The sequence below is a fragment of the Quercus lobata genome, chromosome 6 (assembly GCF_001633185.2).
Source record: "Quercus lobata isolate SW786 chromosome 6, ValleyOak3.0 Primary Assembly, whole genome shotgun sequence".
Lineage (NCBI taxonomy): Eukaryota > Viridiplantae > Streptophyta > Magnoliopsida > Fagales > Fagaceae > Quercus > Quercus lobata.
In genome coordinates, this window is record NC_044909.1 from 6,874,974 (window position 1) to 6,897,327 (window position 22,354).

Consider the following 22,354-nt stretch of genomic DNA (forward strand, 5'->3'; position numbering starts at 1 on the left):
AAGATTTATTTCAAATGGTATTGTTTTGGTTCACAATATAAAGTTATTCTTCATTGTCAAATTTAAACTTTAGCTACCCAAAGGAAATACAAGGCATAATTTAACTGAACTAGAAATGAAACAAAATTCCACTAGAAGCTGAAGAAATAAGATATACAGTGCTCAAGAATGAATGCACTCTTATCTCATCTCACTAATCATTACAAGAAAAGGCATTTATACTAGCAGTTTTTATATAAACTGTAACCTACCGATCAAATGAAGATCACGAAGAGACATCATTCACATTACAACAAGCATTCTTAACTATACAACAACCAATTCAAAAGAGAAATCACACGCCATACAAGCGTTTGTGTTACAAACCATTTCTCCAAATTTCCTCAAATAAAAAAAATACAAAAGTACACAACAAGAACTGAATCCTTTACAACTGTTAATCCAGAAATAAACTTTTTAAAACTAACAAAAAAACCAATGACTGAGAACTACAAACACTAATATATATTGGCATACAGCAATAACCTACATAAATTAAATTTTCGACTGCTTCAAGTTTTAACTATACAACAACAAAAACAACAACAACAACCATTACCTGCAAAACTGCGACATTCCCAATCACTTGGAAACCAATAGGATTTCCGGTTTCTTAGCCTTGCTTGGAGTGTTGGAATTCGAAGATGCATTTGCTGCAGCTGCTGCTGCTTCTGCCTCCATCTTAGCAGCCGCGCGCGCCCTCTTATCAAGCTGAATAAGGCTCCTCGTGGCCAAGATCGCCTGCGGAACCAGATCATGAGAAGCTCTGGCGTATAAACACCTCACGGCCACCGCAGCTTCGTCCTTTACGTCTTGTGGATTCAACGGAGCCAACAAGCAATGCCCTAAAATCCTCAATGCCGGTTGCAATAGCTCCCAAGGTAACGGAATTCTAATCCCCTTAGGTTTTTCGGAATTTCCATCATCGTTATCACCAGCCTTGTATTTCTGGATCCCTAATTTGTTCATCTCTTCAACCACACCTTCAATCTCAATCTCACATCCATTCTCGATTGCTCTAGAATCCGAAAACGACGTGCAGTTTTCGAATTCGTCGTCGAACTCTCTTTTACAAGGACAGTCCTGGCCGGCCCAGGCAGCGACGGATCGGCAAAATTCGAGCTTAGACCAACTCGGCATCTGCGAGATCTGCTTGTAATAGCAATCGAGAGCGACGCCGACGATGCAAGCTCGTTTCGTGGATTTAACGGCGATCTGCGGCTCTAAAGGCAGCGACAAAATTCCAACGGAAGGCCGATTGTTAGCGGCGGGGGTGGTGCGGCGAGGAGTGTGGTAGAGCGAGGGCTGAGAGAGGTCAGGGATTTGGATGAGAATCGGCTTTCCGTTGCGGGATTTGGTTTCGGAAGCGTAGAGAGCGAGGAGTACGGCTTCGAATCCGGCGAGGGAAGGGAGGGAGAGAGAGTCGTCGGAGTGGATGCGAGAGAGGTAGAGGGCGGAGATGAGAGGGAGGAAGGAAAGGACGACGAGTTGCAAGTGAGGGTCGGAGGAGAGGTAGGTGTCGTAGAGCCATTGGCAGAGCGGGTCGGATCCGGATCCGGAGAGAGGGGAGGAGAGGGCGGAGGAGATGAGGGAGTAGGCGGTGGGGGAGGAGAGGAGGGAGAGGGCGGGGCGGTCGGAGTCGGCGAGGGAAGAGAAGGAGAAGGAAGAGGAGGAAGGGGAGGAATTGGAGAGGAGAGAAGAGAGAGCGTGGATTCGAGAACGGGCTTTGGATACGGATTCCCACCAGGAGTGCATCGGGTCAGAGGCGGCGGTGGTGGTGGTAGTTGTGGTGGTGGTGGTGGTTGTGGTGGGAGGGTTTGGAGTGTAAGAGGAGGTGGAGGAGGCGGAGGAGGAGGGAGAGCGAGTAGCGCGGTGGTTCGAGTGGTAGTCCATTGTGTGTGTGTGTGAGAGAGTGTGAGAAGTGAGTGAAATTCGGTAAGAGCGAAGATATGGGAGCAGGAAAGGGAAATGGGGAGCTATAAATATAACGTTAATCGTTACATTTTTTGGATCTGGTGAGCTCAACTGCTAAAAAGTGTACAATCCGGTTAGCTCAACTCCTCTACTCAGTTATCCGTACTCAAATAAAAGATGTGGAATCAAATCCATCCTAACCAAAATAAATAAATAATTTTTTTTTTTTTTTTAGAGTTTCATCTTAATGTTAGTTCTTGATGATAATTTTTTATTATTAAATTGAAACACTAATAAGTTTTTGGTTAGATGGCAATTGAATTTCAAATCTTTTATTCAACTATCAGAGAGTTTATCAGTTAAACCGACTGAAACTCACTAAGGTTAGTACTCTTATTTATGGCAAAAACCGATTGATTTATTTTTTTTAGTGGAAACAATTTGATTGATATTTTGGACACCAATAATCATGAAATGCACTTTATAGCATTCATATCAATGGCGTTATCATGGAAGAGGCTGGTATCACAGTGAAGGGAGTTAAGGTTGTACCTTTAGAAGAGAGCATTCATATCAATGTAGTTATTTTAATATTTAAGCAAATATATAGCTAAAGGCTCCAAAAAAAAGCCACGCATTAGTCTTACCAAACTAGTGCAAAATATTTAGCTAAGAGAAGTGCCTGCCACACCCAACGAGGACATTGTCATCACTATTGTATAAAAAATCATTTTTATTCTTTCTATCTATTTGCATCTGATGTCTATCTCCATCTCTTCTTCTAAAAAACAAATTCTCCATCTCTTCTCTCTCTCTCTCTCTCTCTAGACATTTTCCCTCTCTTCTCTTTCCTAATCTTCTCCATAACCTTCTCTTCCTTCCCAATCACAGGCCCCACCTAAGCCGCCTCCGCTCAAAAGCTGACAAAACACCACCCTAACCCCGACCTTAATGCTATCACTCTTCGCTGCAACTTCTTGCGCCTTCAACACCTCTACGGCCTCCTCATCAATGTGAATATTAAGAAATAATATTATTTAATTGTAAAAGTAACGAGGTTGATGTATGAGTATAAAAATATTGATAACTAAATTAGAAAAAACAGTGTTTTTTGAGTTAGTTGGTCACAATTTTGAGGAGATTGGCATGAATGCTCTTATGACCAAGATCAAAATTCTATCATATCTAAAATTAAAATGATAAAGTTTGGTTACAAACTTTGTAGGGTCACAATTTTTGGGGCCAAATCCAAGGTGTATGGAGTCTTGGTCCAATGAGCTCAGTACAATGAATTTGTAGAGAATGGATTGGAAACTTGGGTCTTAGCGAGTCAGACAATCGACCAACAGGTCTAAGTGAAAAAAAGAAATAAAGATAACATTGGTCTACTGGGGAGAGATGTCCTTGGATTTTATCCGAGGAGGTCGATTCTTAACATATTGTTCGTCCCCTTTTACCAATCCCGTCCCCTCTATTTTATACTATCTCCCTTCCATTTCCACTATCCACGTGTAGACTTAGCTTGATAGTGCTGATACTTGTCCCATCAACCCTTCCCCAAAGTCGTTGGAAGTGGTTGTAAAGGTTGAAGAGTATGGTCCTGTTAGTTACAGAGTACTTAATGCAAAAGGAACAACTTTTTTTTAGATATTTCCATGCTTTCCTTTGTCCTTTTTCTTCTTAGTACTTATCCTATTCCATGGAGTGGTCCGGAGTGTCACTCTCGATGGCAGGCCGTTCCCTTTGTCCTCGGTCTTACCTGGCCGAGGAGGAGTTCTTCCTTAGATTGGGCCCTTGGCCCAACATACACATTGGTATGGGCTTCCTGGTTTGTCACCCCCACAAACTTGATGACTCCACTTAATATCATTTTTATCATATGTGAATTTTGACAAATCTACCATTAAATTATTTTTTTTTCTTTTATATTATCAATCAAATGTTTAAATTTCGAGTTCTTGCAATATAAAATTATCCATTAATATAAGTTTATAGATAAAATAGTAAATAACATATGATTGATACAAAATTTGACATGCATGTTAAGAATTTAAAAATCATGCAATCTAACAATTAAATTTTTAAAATTTGTAGCCATGTTAATTTCTGTTAAGAATACTATTTTGGTACTTAAACTTTACCAACAATTTATTTTTCATCTCCCTATCAAAAAAAAAAAAAAAATTCATCTCTAAACTTTAAAAAGTTCGGTTTATATCCCTAAACTATTAAAAACTTTGTTTTTCATATCTAAACTAATATTAAAAATGTTTTACTCTCTATCCTTGAACTTTAAAAAAGATCTTCTTTTTTTTTTCATTCTTAAACTATCAAAAAAAAATTATTTTTCATTATTATTTTTGTCTCTAAACTATTAAAAAAATCTTTACAAAGTTCAAAGTTAAAAAATGAAAAAAAAAATTTAAAGTTTAGTGATGAAAAACAATCTTTTTGATCAAATTTAAAAAGAATACTGACCTTTGAGTACGCACGCATCAATTCGGCAAATTTTACTGCCAATGTGAAAAGAGTTGGATGGGTTTTGGGCTTTTTGGTTAATTTAAAAAACTACCAACTGAAGTAAAGCCCAAAATCTCTGGTCTCGTCTTGCCCAGAACTGGCTTCTACTTCTTAAATTTTTTAAGCAACGGCCATGGTTCGCCTCTCAAGTTCAAACCTAAGGACACGCAGAAGCAGCAGCATTAAAACGCACCGTTAAAGTAAAACCCTAAACCCCTTAGCTCGCTGAAGAAAGGAGAACAACTACATTACAATACAATAGAAAACTGCGCAGCTCACTCGAATCTCCGTATCCTCCAAAATTCATAAGAAAATTGAATCCAAAAATGTCTCAGGAGGGAGACTCTATGGAAAAGCTAAAAGGCCTTCAAATCACTTCCCTTGACGACGACGACGAAGAAGAAGTAGAAGATTACGATATGAACGAAGAAGAAGACGATGACGATGACGATGAAGATGAAGAAGAACAAGAAGAATTCGTTACCTTAGGTTTCGTTGAGAAGCCTAAGAGTCCTTGGTCTCTTCTCCGTCAATTGTTTCCGAGCAAAGCCGGAAGCGTACCGGTACTATTTGATTTCTTTGTTGCTCTAGAAAAGCTAACGATTTAGTTATTGATAATGCTAATTTTGTGGTTGTAGGCTTGGCTAGATCCGGTGAATTTGCCGTCTGGAAAAGCTTGTGTTTGTGATATATGTGGAGAGCCTTTGCAGTTTGTGCTTCAGGTATTGCATATTTTGAATTCGATTTAAAAAATAAATAAAAAATTCCTGATTGAATACTTGGCTGCTTCAAGTTGTTTGTTTTGTGATGAGCAAGAATTTAATTCGATTCGAAGTAGATTGTAAAACAAGGAGCTGAATTAGGTGCCAATAAAACATAACAACTAAACTATCTGACAATAGTTAGCGGAATTAGACCATGATCATAATGATCATACTAAACTAAACAAACAACTTACAGATTATGGCGTTTTGATCATGTTGTATATGATATGTACCAAAGCGAGCTAGAAAAGTATTAATTTCAGGCCTTTGCTTTTCAATCTAGTGACTGCCTATGCCTAGTTTAATTCGTTATTCACGTCGTTAGCAGCTCTATTTATCTGGCACTTTTGCTACACCTCTTGCCATATTCTTCTTGCAAAAGAGCACGAGAAAGATAAAAGGATGGTCTTTGCTTCTAGTTGAGAGCCTTTTTTTAATCTGTTAGTTGTAATTTAATGGCAAGATACTACATAAAAGCATGCTTTGAAATTGCTTGACAAAACCAAATTAACTTGAAACAATTTAGTCCTAACAGCTTCTGTAGTTTCTAAACTTGTATAATGGAAGCCAACTCACACATTCCCTTTGAGGTTTTTGACTTCAGGTAACTTGCTTTGAGTCACAACTAGCTCGTCAGACCTTGCAGGAGGCTATTTCCACTCACATTTGTTCAAGAAACACATCGGAACCAATTGCAATCTTCTAGCAAAAGACCAATGCTATACATTCCACCAAACTGATCCTAGCTGCAGTTTTGTTCACGATAGAGGCTTATAATTAGTAAAAATAGCTTTCTAGAAATTAAATTCGGTCCCAGATACTTCACTAGTAACATTTCTTTTTGAAAATGTTACTCTAGTAGGATCTGGGCTTTTAACTAAGTCTGTAACTCCTGCTTGAATTTGCTGCTAGGCCTGATATTAATCTGAATTTTCTGAAATCTGTAAGGAGATATCTGTGTATCTGTATCACATTTTTTCATCTCTTTATCTGTTATTTTCCTCTTCTCCTTTTACTTATCAAAAAGAAATATGGACAAATTGTTTATGTGCCTTGAGTTTATAGGTTGATCACTAGTTGATGATAACAATCTCTCACCTTTGATTTTCTAGGTTTACGCACCAATTGAGAAAGAATATGCGTTTCATCGGATGTTGTTTGTTTTCATGTGTTCATCAATGAGCTGTCTTCTTCGGGATCAACATGAGCAATGGAAACGCCATCCAGAGAAACCGTCTAGAAGGTATAGTCAACTATTGCTTTGAGTTGTATGTTCTATAAAGTTTAAACAATGAAAATTTCTAGTTATAATTAAAATTTTAAATTAAAAAATAAAACTAATGACATTTTCTCATTCCTCAAACTTACAGTGTGAAGATTTTCCGTTGCCAATTGCCTCGCTTTAATCCTTTTTACCCAAGTGAGCCCCCAAGATGCGATGGGACTGACAAACCTTCTGGAACTGGAGGTAATTCATGGTTTCTTTCATTGCCTATATAGATTATTGTTCTTCATATTATGCGTAACTCTTCAGACTCTTCATCTCAACTTCTTGGGTTGGCTACATTTTTTTTTCCTCATATGGGCCTCAGTACAAAATTATTGGTGGTATAATATTAATATGCCTACAATTTAGAAATTCAAGTCCCATATCTCCATCCTCACATCCATATGCAACATCATAGGCTTCACATTGGCTCTTTGTCTAGGCAAATCTCCTCCTTTTTTTCTGGTTTATTAGAAGAAATAGATTTTAGCACAGGATGCGAATTTTCATATTGCATTTATTTCTACTCAAAAGAAAAGGACAAGATGCTTATTTTTGGCCACATCCAGTTTTCTTCTTTTTTTAATTTTATAGACAAGATGAATTTTTCATGCATTCTTTAGGTGAAGCTTTGGCATACCATGCTGTATATCTGGGCATCTCCACTTTTCCCATAAAAATTCTTTATTTAAAAATAAAATAAAATCTAGCCTGAAAACAAAAAACAAAAAAAGATTTTTTTACTTATAAAAAAAACAAAAAGTATTATTTTTATTTTTTCCTGATTTCTTTGACATTGCATGCTATTGCTTCATAACTTTCTCACTCCCACCCAGGCAGACCTGTGTGATTCTATTTTAATTTTCCAATTTATGTTATAGTTTTCAAGTTCATAAGATTATTTAATGCGTTAAAGTATGATTTATGGTTGATAAATGGAAGCTAGCATGAATGCTCAATAGTAAACCGGTTATGTTTGTTACCAATATCAATATGACATCCTCTGATTTATGTTTAGCGGATTTGTGAAAAACTAAGAGGACTGCATTTATGAAAACACATTATTTCAAGGACCATAAATATTCCTCTTAGAAGGGCGTCCACATCTCCAAATTATGTTTTTTGTTTTTAAATTTTTTAATTACTATTTCTTTTGGACTTTTTGTTTATGCAATTTGATCAGCCCAAGTGATCAATTGAAAGATCAGAATCAATACACAAGTACTGTGGGTTTGCATAGCTAGCAAGGGCCTGAAAATGTGTTTGGATGTATTCGTGCACTTCCAGTTACATATAAAATGAGTACTTTCAAAAGCTCTAACACTTAATTACTGTGGGTTTGCATAGCTAGCAGGGGCCCAAAAATATGTTTGGATATATTCATGCACTTTCTGTTACATATAAATTGATGTACTTTAATAAATCTCTGATGGTATTGACGTTTGCTTGTGTTAGCTGCACTTTGTACTTGGTGTGGTACCTGGAAAGGAGATAAAATCTGTAGTAGTTGCAGGACAGCTCGTTATTGCTCAGAGAAACACCAGGTAATTGAGCCTTTTAGGTTCTTTTGTTTCCTCAATGCCAATGAGCTCTAGCTCAAACTGTGCTTTCTCTCCCTATAAGAACAAGTGGAGGGTGAGTTCTACGGGTTCAAGACCCACAACTTGCGTGTATTTATAACTTACTAAAAAAAGGGTTATTTCCTCAACACCAACATAAAAAGGTTCCTACTATCCTTTTTTGTTTGCAGGCAATGCACTGGCGCTCTGGTCATAAGATTGATTGTCAACGGATGAGCATTTCTTCTCAATCATCTGATTGCCCCAATAAAAACGGAACTACTTCAGCAAATTTACAAAAAGGTCAGTAAAGTAGATGGTTTCTATTACAGTGTTAAATATGTAAAAAAAGTAGTGCATATTTACATGTATATTTGCTGTTGGAATATAAAAGTTTGTCAGCTACATCTTAGATGGCATCAATGACATCTTATGACAATGGCAACTTACTTATGTCTTATCCTTCTTTATCTAAAAACTTGACCTTGAATATTAAAGATACAGAAGTAGGGTTTGATTTATTTATATATTTATTTTTTTGCTGAATAGAAATAAAAGTGGTTAATGTTTGTAGAACATGACTTAGGTACTATATGTGTATTGTATATGCTTTGTATATTTACTCCTGGGAAAATATTTATTAACATGTGGTTTATTAATAGAGTAATTGTCAATGCTTAAATTAGTATTTTACACCTGAAATATTTTGCATTTGCACACAGTTGCAAGCAAAACTCTGTGGCCAGAATATGAGATGATAATTGAGAATGAAAGTGAACCCAGCACAGAAATGTCTGAGGATAAAGCCTGTACCAGTTCATTGGTCTCTAAGGAAAAAGTTGATGACACAATGAACTCACTGATGGACAGTTTTGAGGTACTTATTGTTTGCGTTGCTGTATTCAAATTTTTTTGTTTCCTTGTTCTAGACCCTTAGTTGCTTATTTCTTTGTTGATGAACAGGGTGATGATGACAGAAAAAGTTGGGCCTCTTTCCAAGAACGCATAGGCAAGGCCCCTGAACAGGTGTTAAGGTGATTGATATTTCTAATTGTGGATACAAACTTCCACATGTCAAGGCACTTGAAGTATACAAGCATTGGTGCCCTGCAACTATATAGTATGGTTTTGATATTCTGAATACTCAGTGGGCCTTAATCACCCCATGTTGTTTGTGGCCCTCATATGGAGAATGGCAAAATGAAAGTAAGGAGGCCTCAGTTCTAACTATTTTTGGGGCCTTCTTATTTTCAGAAAAATGCTAAGAGTTTTCTAAATTTTCTGCAACATGTATAAATTTTTTTAATCTTGCTCTGGAAGCTAACAACACTAATATATATATATATATATATATATATGTCGGTACTCGTTTGAAGATGGTAACCTAAAATTCAATGAGATCCATGTTATATAAATCATCGTTGCTTTGTATGTAACTTACCAATAAACATATGAAAAAAGCATTAATTCTACATGCATGTTGCTTCTTCAACATCTATCAAATATCTTACTTCAAATATTTATGTTGTAATTTGCCCTTAACTTTATAAGTTGGCCCCAAGTCACTTAAACTAGTAATTTATTTTTGTTAGTTACATGGTATATTCTGCGTTCATTATATGCTACATATTACTGACTTTGGTACCTGATCCTTGTCCATTGAGAGCTAGCCTAAGAAATGAGAACATTGTAAAGTCATCATTGGTCATTAGTCCTTGCTGCTTTTTGTTTGAATCCACTTATAGCCTTCTCCCTCTTTATTATACAATGACGGGTAATTTTGTTCGTTTCAAAATATCAGGTATTGTAGGAATGGTGGGGCTAAACCCCTCTGGCCCATGTCAAGTGGTCAGCCATCGAAAGCTGATATTCCTAAATGCAATTACTGCGGTGGTCCTCTTTGTTTTGAGTTCCAGGTATGCACATTGCGCCTTTATAAAATTTCCGTAAAATGTTTCTTTTACATTTTATAGTCTATCTTTTCACTCGGTCAATTTCTCCAATTAAACTAAATGAAACCTTTGGTTGGTGTCTATTTTGTTGGTGATTTCAGATCTTGCCTCAGCTGCTTTATTACTTTAGTGTGAATGATGAAGTTGACTCTCTCGATTGGGCAACTATTGTTGTGTATACGTGTGAAGCCTCTTGTGCGGGGGGTGTTGCTTACAAAGAGGAATATGCTTGGGTTCAACTCTCTTCGCCATCTGCTACTGTACCTTGATAGTTATTTATCTTTTGATTTCTTTTTTTGGTTATTTATCTTTTTACAGTTTGCCTATTCAGTTCTTTTTTCTTGATATGAGCTTTGAGAAGGGGAAAAATCTACTTATTTGCTCATCAATACGCATAGATGAATAGTTGGTTAACTTGAGAATCATCATCATAATTCAGATAATTTAAACCTTGTGATTAATAGTTTATTCATGGGCTACTGTCATGAGGTTAATTCCCGATTTTATGACGAAATTAATTTCACTAAGTCCTGCCATTAGATCCTTTCTTCATATAACATAAAATGCACAGTACTTTCTAAATAATACATCCAGACAGAAAACGCATATAGATAACCGAGTAAAAGTTATTTGTCAACACTCAATAGTGTTTCAAATTATGCTCTACAAATTGTAGTATGTTATACGTTTGAATTTTTTTTTTTTTTTTTAATGTTAAACTTTGGTTACTTTATAGAGAGAGATAGAGATGTGATAGACAATTTTTAATTTTTATGATAGAGATGTGATAGACATTTTTTATTTTTTATTATAGAGATGTGATAGACATTGGTATGGTATAAAGTAAAATACATAAAGTGAGACAAGATTTTTATTGATAGATAATCTTGCTTGGCCTTACGATGAGTCCATAACAAGTACATCAACAAAATTATTCATAATACCACAAAAAGTGAATAATAACTTATTTGTCACACTTATAAACCAATAACAAGTACATCAACAAAATTATTCATAATGAATAATAACTTATTTGTCACACTTATAAACCAATAACAAGTACATCAACAAAATTATTCATAATGAATAATAACTTATTTGTCACACTTATAAACCAACTAGCTCTCAAGGATTCACCACACTACACTTCTTCCTAATATCTCCCGAACTTCCTGTAAGCACTTGAATGGCTCCCATCCTCATAATCGATTGAGCAAACTCCGTGAAAAAATTCTGAGAGTTAAGCAGCTCATTGACATTGTAGGTAGCTTCACTGTCGGTTAAAAGTGCAGCATCAGATTGGAAAAGACCTTCCTTTTGCTTCAAGATGTTGAAATAATTGTTGTCAAAGGATAGGGGGCTTCCAGGATCCATTGGCACAAAAGTTACATTGTTTGAGAGGCTTTTGCATTGGGTTTTCAAGAAAGCAGCATAGGTTGAGTTTAGAGAAGGATCTTCATCATTTTCATCATTTTTTCCTGTGAAATTGTATAGCCTGTTGCTGAAGAAATTGCAATGCCCAACACCAATTGTATGTCCACCTAACCAAAATTAATTTATAAATCTTCTGGACACAGCTCAAGATATCATTTTGAAAGAAATAGATTGTTACTACTTAAGACTACTAGCAATAGGGCTTAAATTTTACATCTACATAATAATACTTCGTGAACACTGAATCTTTACCTGATAAAACAACAAGATCATGAACTGTGAGGCTTTTGTTAGCAAAAGATTGTTTCAGGGTGGTGAAATTAAAGAATGGTGTTGGGATGTTGGCAAGGGCCTCTGACTGGCGCGATATGATTCCATCCCTTCTACCGGTAAGTACATCCCAAATTGGCCTCTGAAACTGCAATCATTTCCACAAGTACTTGATTACCTAATGCTAAATTCAATACGTTATTTAAAAAAGAAGAAGACACAAAGAGCTTGAGGTATAGCAATTTGCTAGCAAAATTAATTTATAGAAACAAAAAAGGTAGATTTTTCCCTAAAAGATAACATAAACTAGGTGAACTGGTGCAAAACTCTAAAAGCATCCTCTTCATTTGAAACAGATCAGTTTCGTAATTTTAAATAAGAGATTAAATTATGGAAGGATGTGGTGTAAAACTCATGTTTTACCCCTCTACTCCTAATATGCCACATCATCTTATCACATATTTAAGAATAAGTATAATCACACTCAATCAATTCTAATACCCATATATAAATCCAATCAAATTGAGAATTTATTGAGATGTTATTTGGTGTGGTAGGATGTATTAAATTTTAAGTAATATTCTTACACCTCATCCTTACCAAAATCGTACTCTTTAAAAAAATATCATTTATATATAGCGTCATATTATATAAAATTTTAAATGACGTGACATTCTATACACTCTTAGATATATTAGAAATAAAATCTTAATCGTGAATTTGATAAAAAACATCAACTTCACCAGCTTGGTTTTTCAAACCAAACACATCCCACTTGTGCTACTCTTTTGTTTCCAAGTCACACTAGAATATTTTCAGTACTTACTTGGTAGGAAACTGAGTCTCTAGCAGCCAAAGCAACGATATCTGCACAAGAAACTACTCCAGGACAGGTCTTCTCTAACTCTGTCTTCACCTCATCTATTACATCGAATCCTCCCAGAGATAGGTTTGGAATTGCTGCCTTCTCAGCCTGGTTATTTGGGGTAGAGTCTATCAGTACAGAGCCATCACAACCCTGACACATTATAACCATTCAAGACCTTAGATGTCTGGTAAACATATAACAATGCATGTGTTTCCTAGTATGAGAAATGAATGCTAGCTATGAATGTAACTAACATAACCCATTATGGTTTAAAAAATATCACTTCCACCTAAGTTTACTAGTGACAATACTTTTATCATGTGTCAATTATAAGAAGTCATGTTAATAGTTGTAAAAAATGTTATATTTTTAGATTTATTGTAATTTTAGGACGTGTATCATAAGGAGGGGTGTAATTCATGAAAAGAGAAAGAAGGGAGAGAGATGAATTACCCTGACGAAACAATCATGAAAATGCATCCTCAGAAACTTGGCAGGCAAAGTTGAATTGCTTGCCACACGGTTCCATATGATTTCCTTCACAATTTCCTCAGCATGGGGACAACTCTCCTCATAAAAATGCATTCTCAACTGTCCATGACAAACTCCTAGAAGCCCAAACACTGCTATAAAGGTAAAGAAGGAACTCAAATTAGTATTCATCTCTCTCTCTTTGTTTCTTTGCTCTACTACATACTTTTCCAACACAAGCATTGCATCCTTAAATAGAGGTAATGGTCTTCTTTCTCAGAAGGTAAAATTAATTTAAATAATGTTCAATCTGTAGTTGATTTTGAGATTTGTGATAGGGAGAGATTGTTTGACTTGGCTTACCACTTTTTATATATTTCTTTCTTTGTATTAGTTAAAATTACCTAACATAGCAAATAGATTATTTAGGGGAACAACATCAATTGGTTAGAGCAGTTTTATGTATATTAATTTCAATTATCAATGTTGTGTATAGATCTCGATCGAGTCTACTTGACATTACAATGTCTTCTTTCTTTTCATTATCAAGTATGATGGAAGGTGATAATTTTTAATCGAGAAAGACACATGCAGAGAGTATATATGGATATTGTGGCATGTTTTTCATGACAGACATGACCGATTCTAAAATTTTGAGGACTTAATCGGTTGTTGTTATTATTACATATGTTCTTATGTACTGTAGTGTAGGGTTAGTGACACAGTGCTTCATTTCTTTGACGACGTTGTATGCATTTGGATTTTAATTATAAGCTAGTTTTTTTTTTTTTTAATTATATTTTATTAACATTACAGTCAATAACTAAATAAATTATTCCCAAACAGACGTTTGTTGTTGACTAAAAAATATAATAGGAAGCATAGTCGAACATGCATGCTTTATTCTTAAAAATAAACACACACTAAGTTCTTCTGCATTAAATTAACAATATGGCTGGTGGGAGCTGTTTGAATTAATTATTCCTACCAAACGCCGACACAAATTGAATTTAACGCAAATTTAGTCGAATTTGTTGCATCCTCCATCGAGGTTTCTTTGCCAGTTGTGCAAGGGATACAGCCTACATGCCTTTTCTTTTTTCAAGTGACTACTCAGAGACTACTGTCTCAGATAAGATATATTGCATTTCTTTTTTATCTTTTATTTGGGTTTTATTCGGTGGTGGCTTTAGAAATTTTTTTTAGGATGGTCCTTAAAAAATAAATTACCACAATATTTTTTTGGTATCATTTTTTAAAGAAAAATGAAATTATAATTTTTTTTTATTGAATAGGTTGAACAACTATATATTTTATCTTTTTGTTTTATAATAAGCTTTTTGTTGAATAATTTTATCACTTGTTGTTGTTTGGTCTTGTCTTGTTTTTGTTTGGTTTATGTTTGTTGTTATTTGAGTTAATATTTATTGTTGTTATTTAAGCTTTAAAAAAAACAAGGACTAAGAATTATGTTTGAAGACAAAATTAATTTGGAGTAATGCTACGTCCACAATATTTTTACAATAAATCTTATGCAAAAAGTTGTTATTAGTGGGTAAAAAAATATATATATTAATATTTGACCAAAATTAGAATCAGTAACAACTTACTACATTAGATTTGTTATAGAATTATTGTGAAAATGTTATAAATGTAGTAGCACTACTCTTATATTTTTTTGAACCCAAATTTTTATAATTCTCAAGTCAGGGTGTTCATAATTTTTATTAGAATAATCATAGTAGGTTAGTTTAGCATATAATATGTTTTTGACAAGTGTATATATACATTTTTTTTGCAAGTCAGGGTGGTCACAGTTTTATTAGAATAGTCATAGTAGGTTAGTTTAGCATATAATATGTTTTTGACAAGTGTATATATACATTTTTTTGCAAGTCAGGGTGATCCTGTGACCACCCTGGCTTGCATGTAGAGCCGCTACTGGTTTTATTAATGTATATATTTAGGAGATATATTAGCAAACTATTTTATGGAACTTTTATAGAAAAATGAAAAAAAAAAATGACTAACTTTTTTGACAAATTTCTTAATTTTTCATAAAACCTTTTCTAAAATATATTAATCAGACTTTTTTTTTTTTAATTTTTTCTTTTATCTCTCCTACAGCCTCACATAATACATTTTTCAGTACTATCTTTTGTTCGCTACTCTGCATGGTATATAGTGTACATATATTCTTCCACAGTTCTATGCAAGGACACAATATTTCTTCTTTTTCATGACATTTTAGTCATAGTTGTACACTTAATTATCTGGGCAAGCTCAAATGGAAATTAATGTCAATGCAGCAGAAGATAACCGGAATGGCACGATGTTAGACGTGCACATCAGAATGTCAACTTGACAAGATGTTTGATGAATATATCTACAGACAAAGAGATAATGTGTGGGTTTGGATACAAGCCTGCGTTTTAAGTCTGCGTTTTTCTCTTTTTTTCTTTTTTTTTTTACTTCAGCCGTAGTTGTTGACCAGTCAGCAGTGAACAGTATATTCGTGCACTACTCACAAATTTCACTTTTTAACAATTTTTTTATTAAAAATGAGTCCTACGACACTATTCAATCATTTAAAAATTATTTTGTTACAGTATTTTCAGTTTTCAGTTTTCAATTTCAGGAAAATAAGTTCTATCCAAACGAACCCAATGTAATTCACGCAGCTGAGGATCTTGACACTTGATGATAATTTTTATTTATTTTATATCAATCCAGTTAATATATACTTTTAGAGTTTACATTAATTATTTATTTTAAAACATTTTATAGGAAATTGAAAAAATTCTAAAAAAAAGTTCATAACTTTTTCATTTTTTCATAAAAAGTTTTATAAAGTAGTTTACTATTGTATGGCCTAAGGACACACGTTAGTAACTATTGTATGCCCTAAAAACACAAGTTGACAAAACTCATTTTAAATAATCATATTTATAAAAATACTTGTATCATTATATCTATTTCATACTACATTGATTAAAATATTATTTTTTTATTAATTTATTTATTACTCCTTCAAATCATTTCTCTCTCTCTCTCTCTCTCTCTCTCTGCATATGAGCAAAAAAAGGTATTAAAAATTAGATTTGTATATTAATAATGATAGTGTATATATATTTACACGATTATGTAGTAACAATTCAAATTTACACAAATTTACATAGATTGATGTGGATGGTTTTTGGAGTTTGATGAGCATAATTTACTCTTTATTATAATATCATACATTAACTAATATGAGTGCTCATACGCTTAATATGAAACTTTATGATATTCAAATCTGACTATTTCTCCCATGATGGGTCTTATACTAATAAGAACTTTTTTGACATAGTAGGAAGCATACAACTTTTCAGATTAAAGCCAATACCTAACCTTGTTGATAAGCTTTTCAGACTTAATTTGCTATTTTTTATGATACATTATTCAATTAATTAGTTGTCCAGCCGATGTGGACAATAGACAACTACAAACAAACAAACAAACAAAAAATTATATATGGCCATTGATGTAGCGCTCATCAATGAACATCCGACGATTAAGTCATTAAATATTATTTTGAAATAAAGAAATATTTTCCGCGATTCAAATATCACATCTATGTTGTTTTTCTTTCATTTATGTAAGATCTTTTATGGCTGTTTTCTAAATCTTTGTCATCACGAACAGTTGTAATTATTGAAATGGTTTTTTTTTTTAATATATATGATTAATTAATGAGTTAATTGGTGTTTGGGTAGGTTAAGATGAAATCATCATCGCCTTTGCTTGGTTGCTCAAGCTGGGCTGTCCGAGATGGATTGGTGGCTGGACCAAGTAACTGTGTTAAGGTTGAATTCAACTGATGAAAATGATCAAATGTGTGACTAAATCCATATTATTTTGTATTGACTTTATACTTAATGCCCAAGACATATTCGTGCTTACACGGTTTCGCCTCCATGTTTAATAGATTTAAGGGGGTGTTTGGTACATGTACTTAAAAACATGTATTTTGTTATTTGAAAACATATGTGAAAATACATGTGAATGAAAAAATGTATAGAAATACGTGTAATGTTGTATAAAAACTGAAAACATGTATTTGAGTTGCCATACCAAACAGGGCCTAAATAGCTAAGAACGCGTACTACAACTACCTGTTTGGTGCTATCAAATTGTTTGCTTAAATAAATAAATATATATAATTTTTTATTAATGCTAAAGATACAAAATTTTTTACAAACTATTAATGTGGTGAGTAGTTATTATTAAATGAAAAAAATGATGTTAATGGTGGGTTGAGATGAAGACCAATAAGAAATTGGCAACATCAACAATTTGTAAAAATATTGTAAAATAATTTGTGGCGGTAGGATTACTCATAATTTTTTTTTCCTATAAAAAAAAATGTCTCCATCACTAGGAACTTTGATTATATCTAGTCAAAGGAACATGGGGTAGTTGTTTGCCAAATCCCAAATTTTTTGAGTGTGATGATTTTTCTGTTATAGAAGAATTTTACAATAATGTCAAAGTCAATGATGTTTTATTAAACTATTGATAAAATTAATAATGCTATGTTATTAAAGTACACACAAATAAGATGTGATTCTCAAGCCATTGTATTAACCTCAATAATGATCAGCTAATAAGTAAATTTTTCTTTCAAACCTTGTGGAGGTGGAGAACAGCACAAAACAATTTGGCAAGTCAGCATAATCGGTACTTTAGAAAGTAAATATTAACAAGAAAGCCTAGATTAAGTGTTTAACACATGCTAGCGTCCACCTCCAGAGTCCAATCCCCTCTCTTATTTATTGAATCATAAAAAATAAAAAATAAAAAATAAAAAGAAACAAATATTACCTTTATGGAAAAAAAAAAATTTCCTCTAAACCAGTTTAGAAGAATTTTCCTCCAATCCACTGCATGATTGTTAAAAAAACCACATTCATATATAATTTTAGTCACATGACATTTTTAATAAGTTATATAACTTGTTTAAATAATACACATGGTCCATGGATATTCTTACCTTTATATTGTGCAGGAAGCAAAAATTAAAAACAAAAACTAATTATTGTCAAGTTCAACACTATTACTGAAGAGGATAAAATATGGTTTGATGGGCCTGACAGATCCGGGTCCATGGGCCAAAAGGGAACTAGCCCAACACTCGCCAAGGCCTATCGCTGGGAGATACGATAAAGGCCCTGGATGTAGAGTCTTTGCTGTTTTCGCCTGAATCACCCTAGGGCTCGAAATCGGAATTCTAGCACAAAGGGGATTCTAGAAGATACGCACACCAAAGGAAGATCTCCTCTACAAGGAAAGATCTTGCTCACCACACTCGGAAATATTCAAGTAGAGTTTTATAAGGAAAAGACTTCCATACCAAGGAGGAGTGGCCGACCATCTACTACTATAAAAACTCCAATACCCTCGCAAGTTAAAGTACGCATAATTTACCCTCTCTAACACTCTAGAGTTGTGAGAATAATTTTAACTTGACCTTCGAAGGGTATTGGGCCGGTACAACACCGGTGCTCTCTAAGGTCTTTTGTTATTTTGTTGTGCAGGTCGACTTTGAGTCGCGAGTGTTGTGTGACCTATTGGTGATATTTTCGGCATCATCAATTACAAATATACTCTGGCATCCAAAATTTCACATTCTATAAGAAAGTAAGAATGTCTTTCAATTAGCCTAGACCAAAAAGGAGACTTATTGTTACAGTACCATTCGGGAGTTCTAATATCTAACTGCCTTTAAGCAGAATTCAATTGAACACAGTAATTACAAGGAGACTAACAAATGTGTGCTTTGAAAAAGGGATGCCATCAGGAAGATTAGTTTTCATTTTGTTGTCCCAACAGTCAATAGATAAATTGTTCTTTGCTTCCATTAGATTTCTAGTTAACGGATGCTCTTAAAATATTTGTTAATGGACCATTTTAAAAAAGTTTTAATACCACTTTTATGAGAAATATAAAAAGTTATCAAAATTTGAATTACTTTTTTCTTTTCCCATAAAAAATTTGAAAAAAATATTTTCTAACCTAATGCTCTTAGGACATTCATTAACTTTTTTTTTTTTTTTTTGGTTGGTACTATCTAGAATATGTATTATTTAATGTACTAATCCAATTTTCCTTTCTCTCTCTCACCAGCTCTCGAACCCAACACCTGATACTCATTATAAGTAGTCAAACCATTGAGTTGCTATGAGAGCCGGTGAGGGGAATGAACTTAGCCTACCTAAAAAAAACCTACTATTGAATACAACGTGGACATAGATTTTTTTTTATTATTAAACTGGGGAAGATTCGGTCATAGTTTTATTTAGGAGGTTGAATTATGATACTGATATACTAGTAAAGAAAAATTCAAACCACATAATTATATACATTTACATGTGTATGCATTAATATAAAATGAATATTAGATTAAGTCATAACCTATAAACGGAACCTCCATTTGAAACTTATTGAAAGATATCCCCGATAAGTGGATTGATCATATTTACTGCGAAACTAACCAATGTGCTGATGCATTAGTAAGACTTTGGATCGGGAACTATCTCTTCTTTTGTAATATTTTTGGAACCACTACCTATGAGGGAAAAACTTGTAGCTTTTGATAAAGCTGGTGTAGTATGTAACAGACTTATTAATTCCTAATCTATGCATATCTTCTATTTATGCCCAAAAAAAAAATATATATATATATATTTAAGGGAACTTATTTTTATAAATTATTCATAATGACACAAAAAGTAAAAAAAATACAACTTATTTGTCACACTTATAAACCAACTAACTCTCAAGAATTAACCACATTACACTTCTTCCTAATCTCTCCCGAACTTCCTGTAAGCACATGAATGGCTCCCATCCTCTTCATCGATTGACCAAACTCCGTGAAAAAATCTTGAGAGTCAAGCAGCTCATCGACAGTATTGGTAGCTTCATTGTTGGTTAAAAGTGCAGCATCAGATTGGAAAAGACCTTGATTCAGCTTCAAGTTTTTGAAGTAGTTGTTGTCAAAGGATAGGGGGCTTCCAGGATCCATTGGTACGATAGTTATTTTGTTTGAGAGGTTTTTGCATTGGGTTTTCAAGAAAGCAGCATAGGTCGAGTTTAGAGAAGGATCTGCATCATTTTTTCCTGTGAAATTGTATAGCCTGTTGCTGAAGAAATTGCAATGCCCAACACCAATTGTATGTCCACCTAACCAAAACTAATTTTGTTAATCACTTGGGCACAACTTAAGATATCATTTTGAAAGAAATACTGTTACTGCTTAAGGCTAGCAATAGGGCACAGATTTTTACATCTACATACGCGATATGTTTATTGAAAAGACCTTGATTTAGTGAAACAGTGTTATCATACTACAAGCTTATATAAAGCTTTTTCCACAATATAGAATCTTTACCTGATAAAACAACAAGATCATGAACTGTGAGACCTTTGTTGGCAAAAGATTGTTTTAGGCTACTGAAATCGAAGAGTGGTGATGGGATATTGTTGGCGCGGACCTCTGAGTCTGACTTATGTGATATGCTTCCATCCCTTCTTCCGGTAAGTACTTCCCAGATTGGCCTCTGAAACTGCAATCATTTCCACAAGCATTTGATTACATAATGCTAAACTCAAGATGTTGTTGAAAAAAAAAAAAAAGGAAAGAGAAAGATCTCGAGGTATTGCATTTTGCTGGCAGAATTGATTTATAGGAACAGTAAAGGTAGTGTTATTTTGATAATGGTGTGTGTATTTATACTTGAAAGAGTAGCATAAACCAGGTGAAGGTGTAGAACTAGTAAAGGAGATTAGTTTCATTGTGCGGATTAATTTTTTGGTGTAGAACTAGTAAAGGAGATTAGTTTCATTGTGCGGATTAATTTTTTTCAAATCTAAAAGTATATTTCGTGTCACATTATTTAAAATGATAAATAATATAACATAACATTCTATACACTATTAGATGTTAGAAATAAAATCTTAATCATGAAAGTGATTCTTTTCGTTTCTGTTTCATTTGAAATGGGAAGGAATTTGGTCAAAAATATCAACTTCACTGCCTTGGCATGGTTTTTCAGACCAGACACATCCAACTAATGCTACTATTTTGTTTCCAAGTCACGCTAAAATATTTCCAATACTTACTTGGTAGGAAACTGAGTCTCTAGCAGCCAAAGCAATGATATCTGCACAAGAAACTACTCCAGGACAGGTCTTCTCTAACTCTGTCTTCACCTCATCTATTACATCGAATCCTCCCAGAGATAGGTTTGGAATTGCTGCCTTCTCAGCCTGGTTATTTGCTGTAGAGTCTAGCAATATAGAGGCATCGCAACCCTGATACATTATAGCCATTTAAGACCTTAGGTGTCTAGTAAACATATAACAGTGCATGTGTTTAATGGTTTGAGAAATGAATGTTAGCTATGAACGTTGTTGATATGACCTATGTTATGATTAGGATAATATCACTTTAATTTAAGTCTACCACTAACAATATTTTATTATGTGCCAATCACAACAAGCTATGTCAACCGTTGTAAAAAATATTATATTCCTAAAAATTGTAATTTTAGGACATGAATGATAAGTAGGAATGTAATGCATGGAGAGCGATAGAAAGATAAAAAATGTGAATTACCCTGACAAAACAATCATGAAAATGCATCCTCAGAAACTTGGCAGGCAAAGTTGAATTGCTTGCCACACGTTTCCAAATGATTTCCTTCACAATGTCCTCAGCCAGGGGACAACTATCCTTGTAAAAATGTTTTCTCAACTCCGCTCCATGACAAACTCCTAGAAGTGATCCAAAGACTACTATAGAGATCAAGAAGGAACTCAAATTAGCATTCATCTCTCTCTTTGTTTCTCTCTTTTCTCCACTACCTTGCTAACACACACATTGCATCCTTAAATAATAGTGGTAGTGGTCTTTTTTCTCCGAGTAAATAGTTCATTACTGGAAGGTCAAATTTATTTTAATAATGTTAAATCTTTAGTTGATGTTGAGATTTGAGAGAGAGAAAGAGAGAGAGTCTTTGACTTGTCTTAACACTTTTTATATTTTTCTTTCTTTGTGTTAGACATAGCAAATAGATTATTGAAGGGAACAACGTACGTCAATTGGTCAGTACGGTTTTATATATGTTAATTTCAATTATCAATATTTTGTATAGAGCTCGAGTCTAGCTGCTCAAATATGATAATATCTTTCTTTCTTTTTCCTTATCAAGTACAAATGTATGATGGAAGCAGCTGATACTTATTAATCGAGA

At 34.0% G+C, this 22,354-nt stretch overlaps 3 protein-coding genes across 3 annotated transcripts; 1 reads left to right on the forward strand and 2 right to left on the reverse strand.

The window, feature by feature from the left end:
• Positions 1-200: 200 nt before the first annotated feature.
• LOC115994493 (A-agglutinin anchorage subunit) lies at positions 201-2,087 on the reverse strand. The gene has a single exon (XM_031118661.1). It carries the CDS (start codon positions 1,930-1,932, stop codon positions 622-624), a length of 1,311 nt encoding a protein of 436 aa, XP_030974521.1. The 5' UTR covers positions 1,933-2,087; the 3' UTR covers positions 201-621.
• A 2,449-nt stretch (positions 2,088-4,536) lies between these two features.
• LOC115994494 (programmed cell death protein 2) lies at positions 4,537-10,493 on the forward strand. The gene is made up of 10 exons (XM_031118662.1): positions 4,537-5,036; positions 5,112-5,195; positions 6,350-6,480; positions 6,608-6,705; positions 7,960-8,048; positions 8,255-8,366; positions 8,786-8,940; positions 9,027-9,097; positions 9,865-9,979; positions 10,117-10,493. Exons 1-10 carry the CDS (start codon positions 4,800-4,802, stop codon positions 10,282-10,284), a joined length of 1,260 nt encoding a protein of 419 aa, XP_030974522.1. The 5' UTR covers positions 4,537-4,799; the 3' UTR covers positions 10,285-10,493.
• A 647-nt stretch (positions 10,494-11,140) lies between these two features.
• On the reverse strand, positions 11,141-21,973 carry LOC115949739. The gene is made up of 8 exons (XM_031067025.1): positions 21,718-21,973; positions 21,222-21,413; positions 20,491-20,665; positions 19,884-20,282; positions 13,041-13,213; positions 12,546-12,737; positions 11,702-11,867; positions 11,141-11,556 (listed from the first exon to the last, which is right to left on the reverse strand). The coding sequence occupies exons 1-8, from the start codon at positions 21,931-21,933 to the stop codon at positions 11,141-11,143; spliced, it is 1,929 nt and encodes a 642-aa protein (XP_030922885.1). The 5' UTR covers positions 21,934-21,973.
• Between the last annotated feature and the right edge of the window lie 381 nt (positions 21,974-22,354).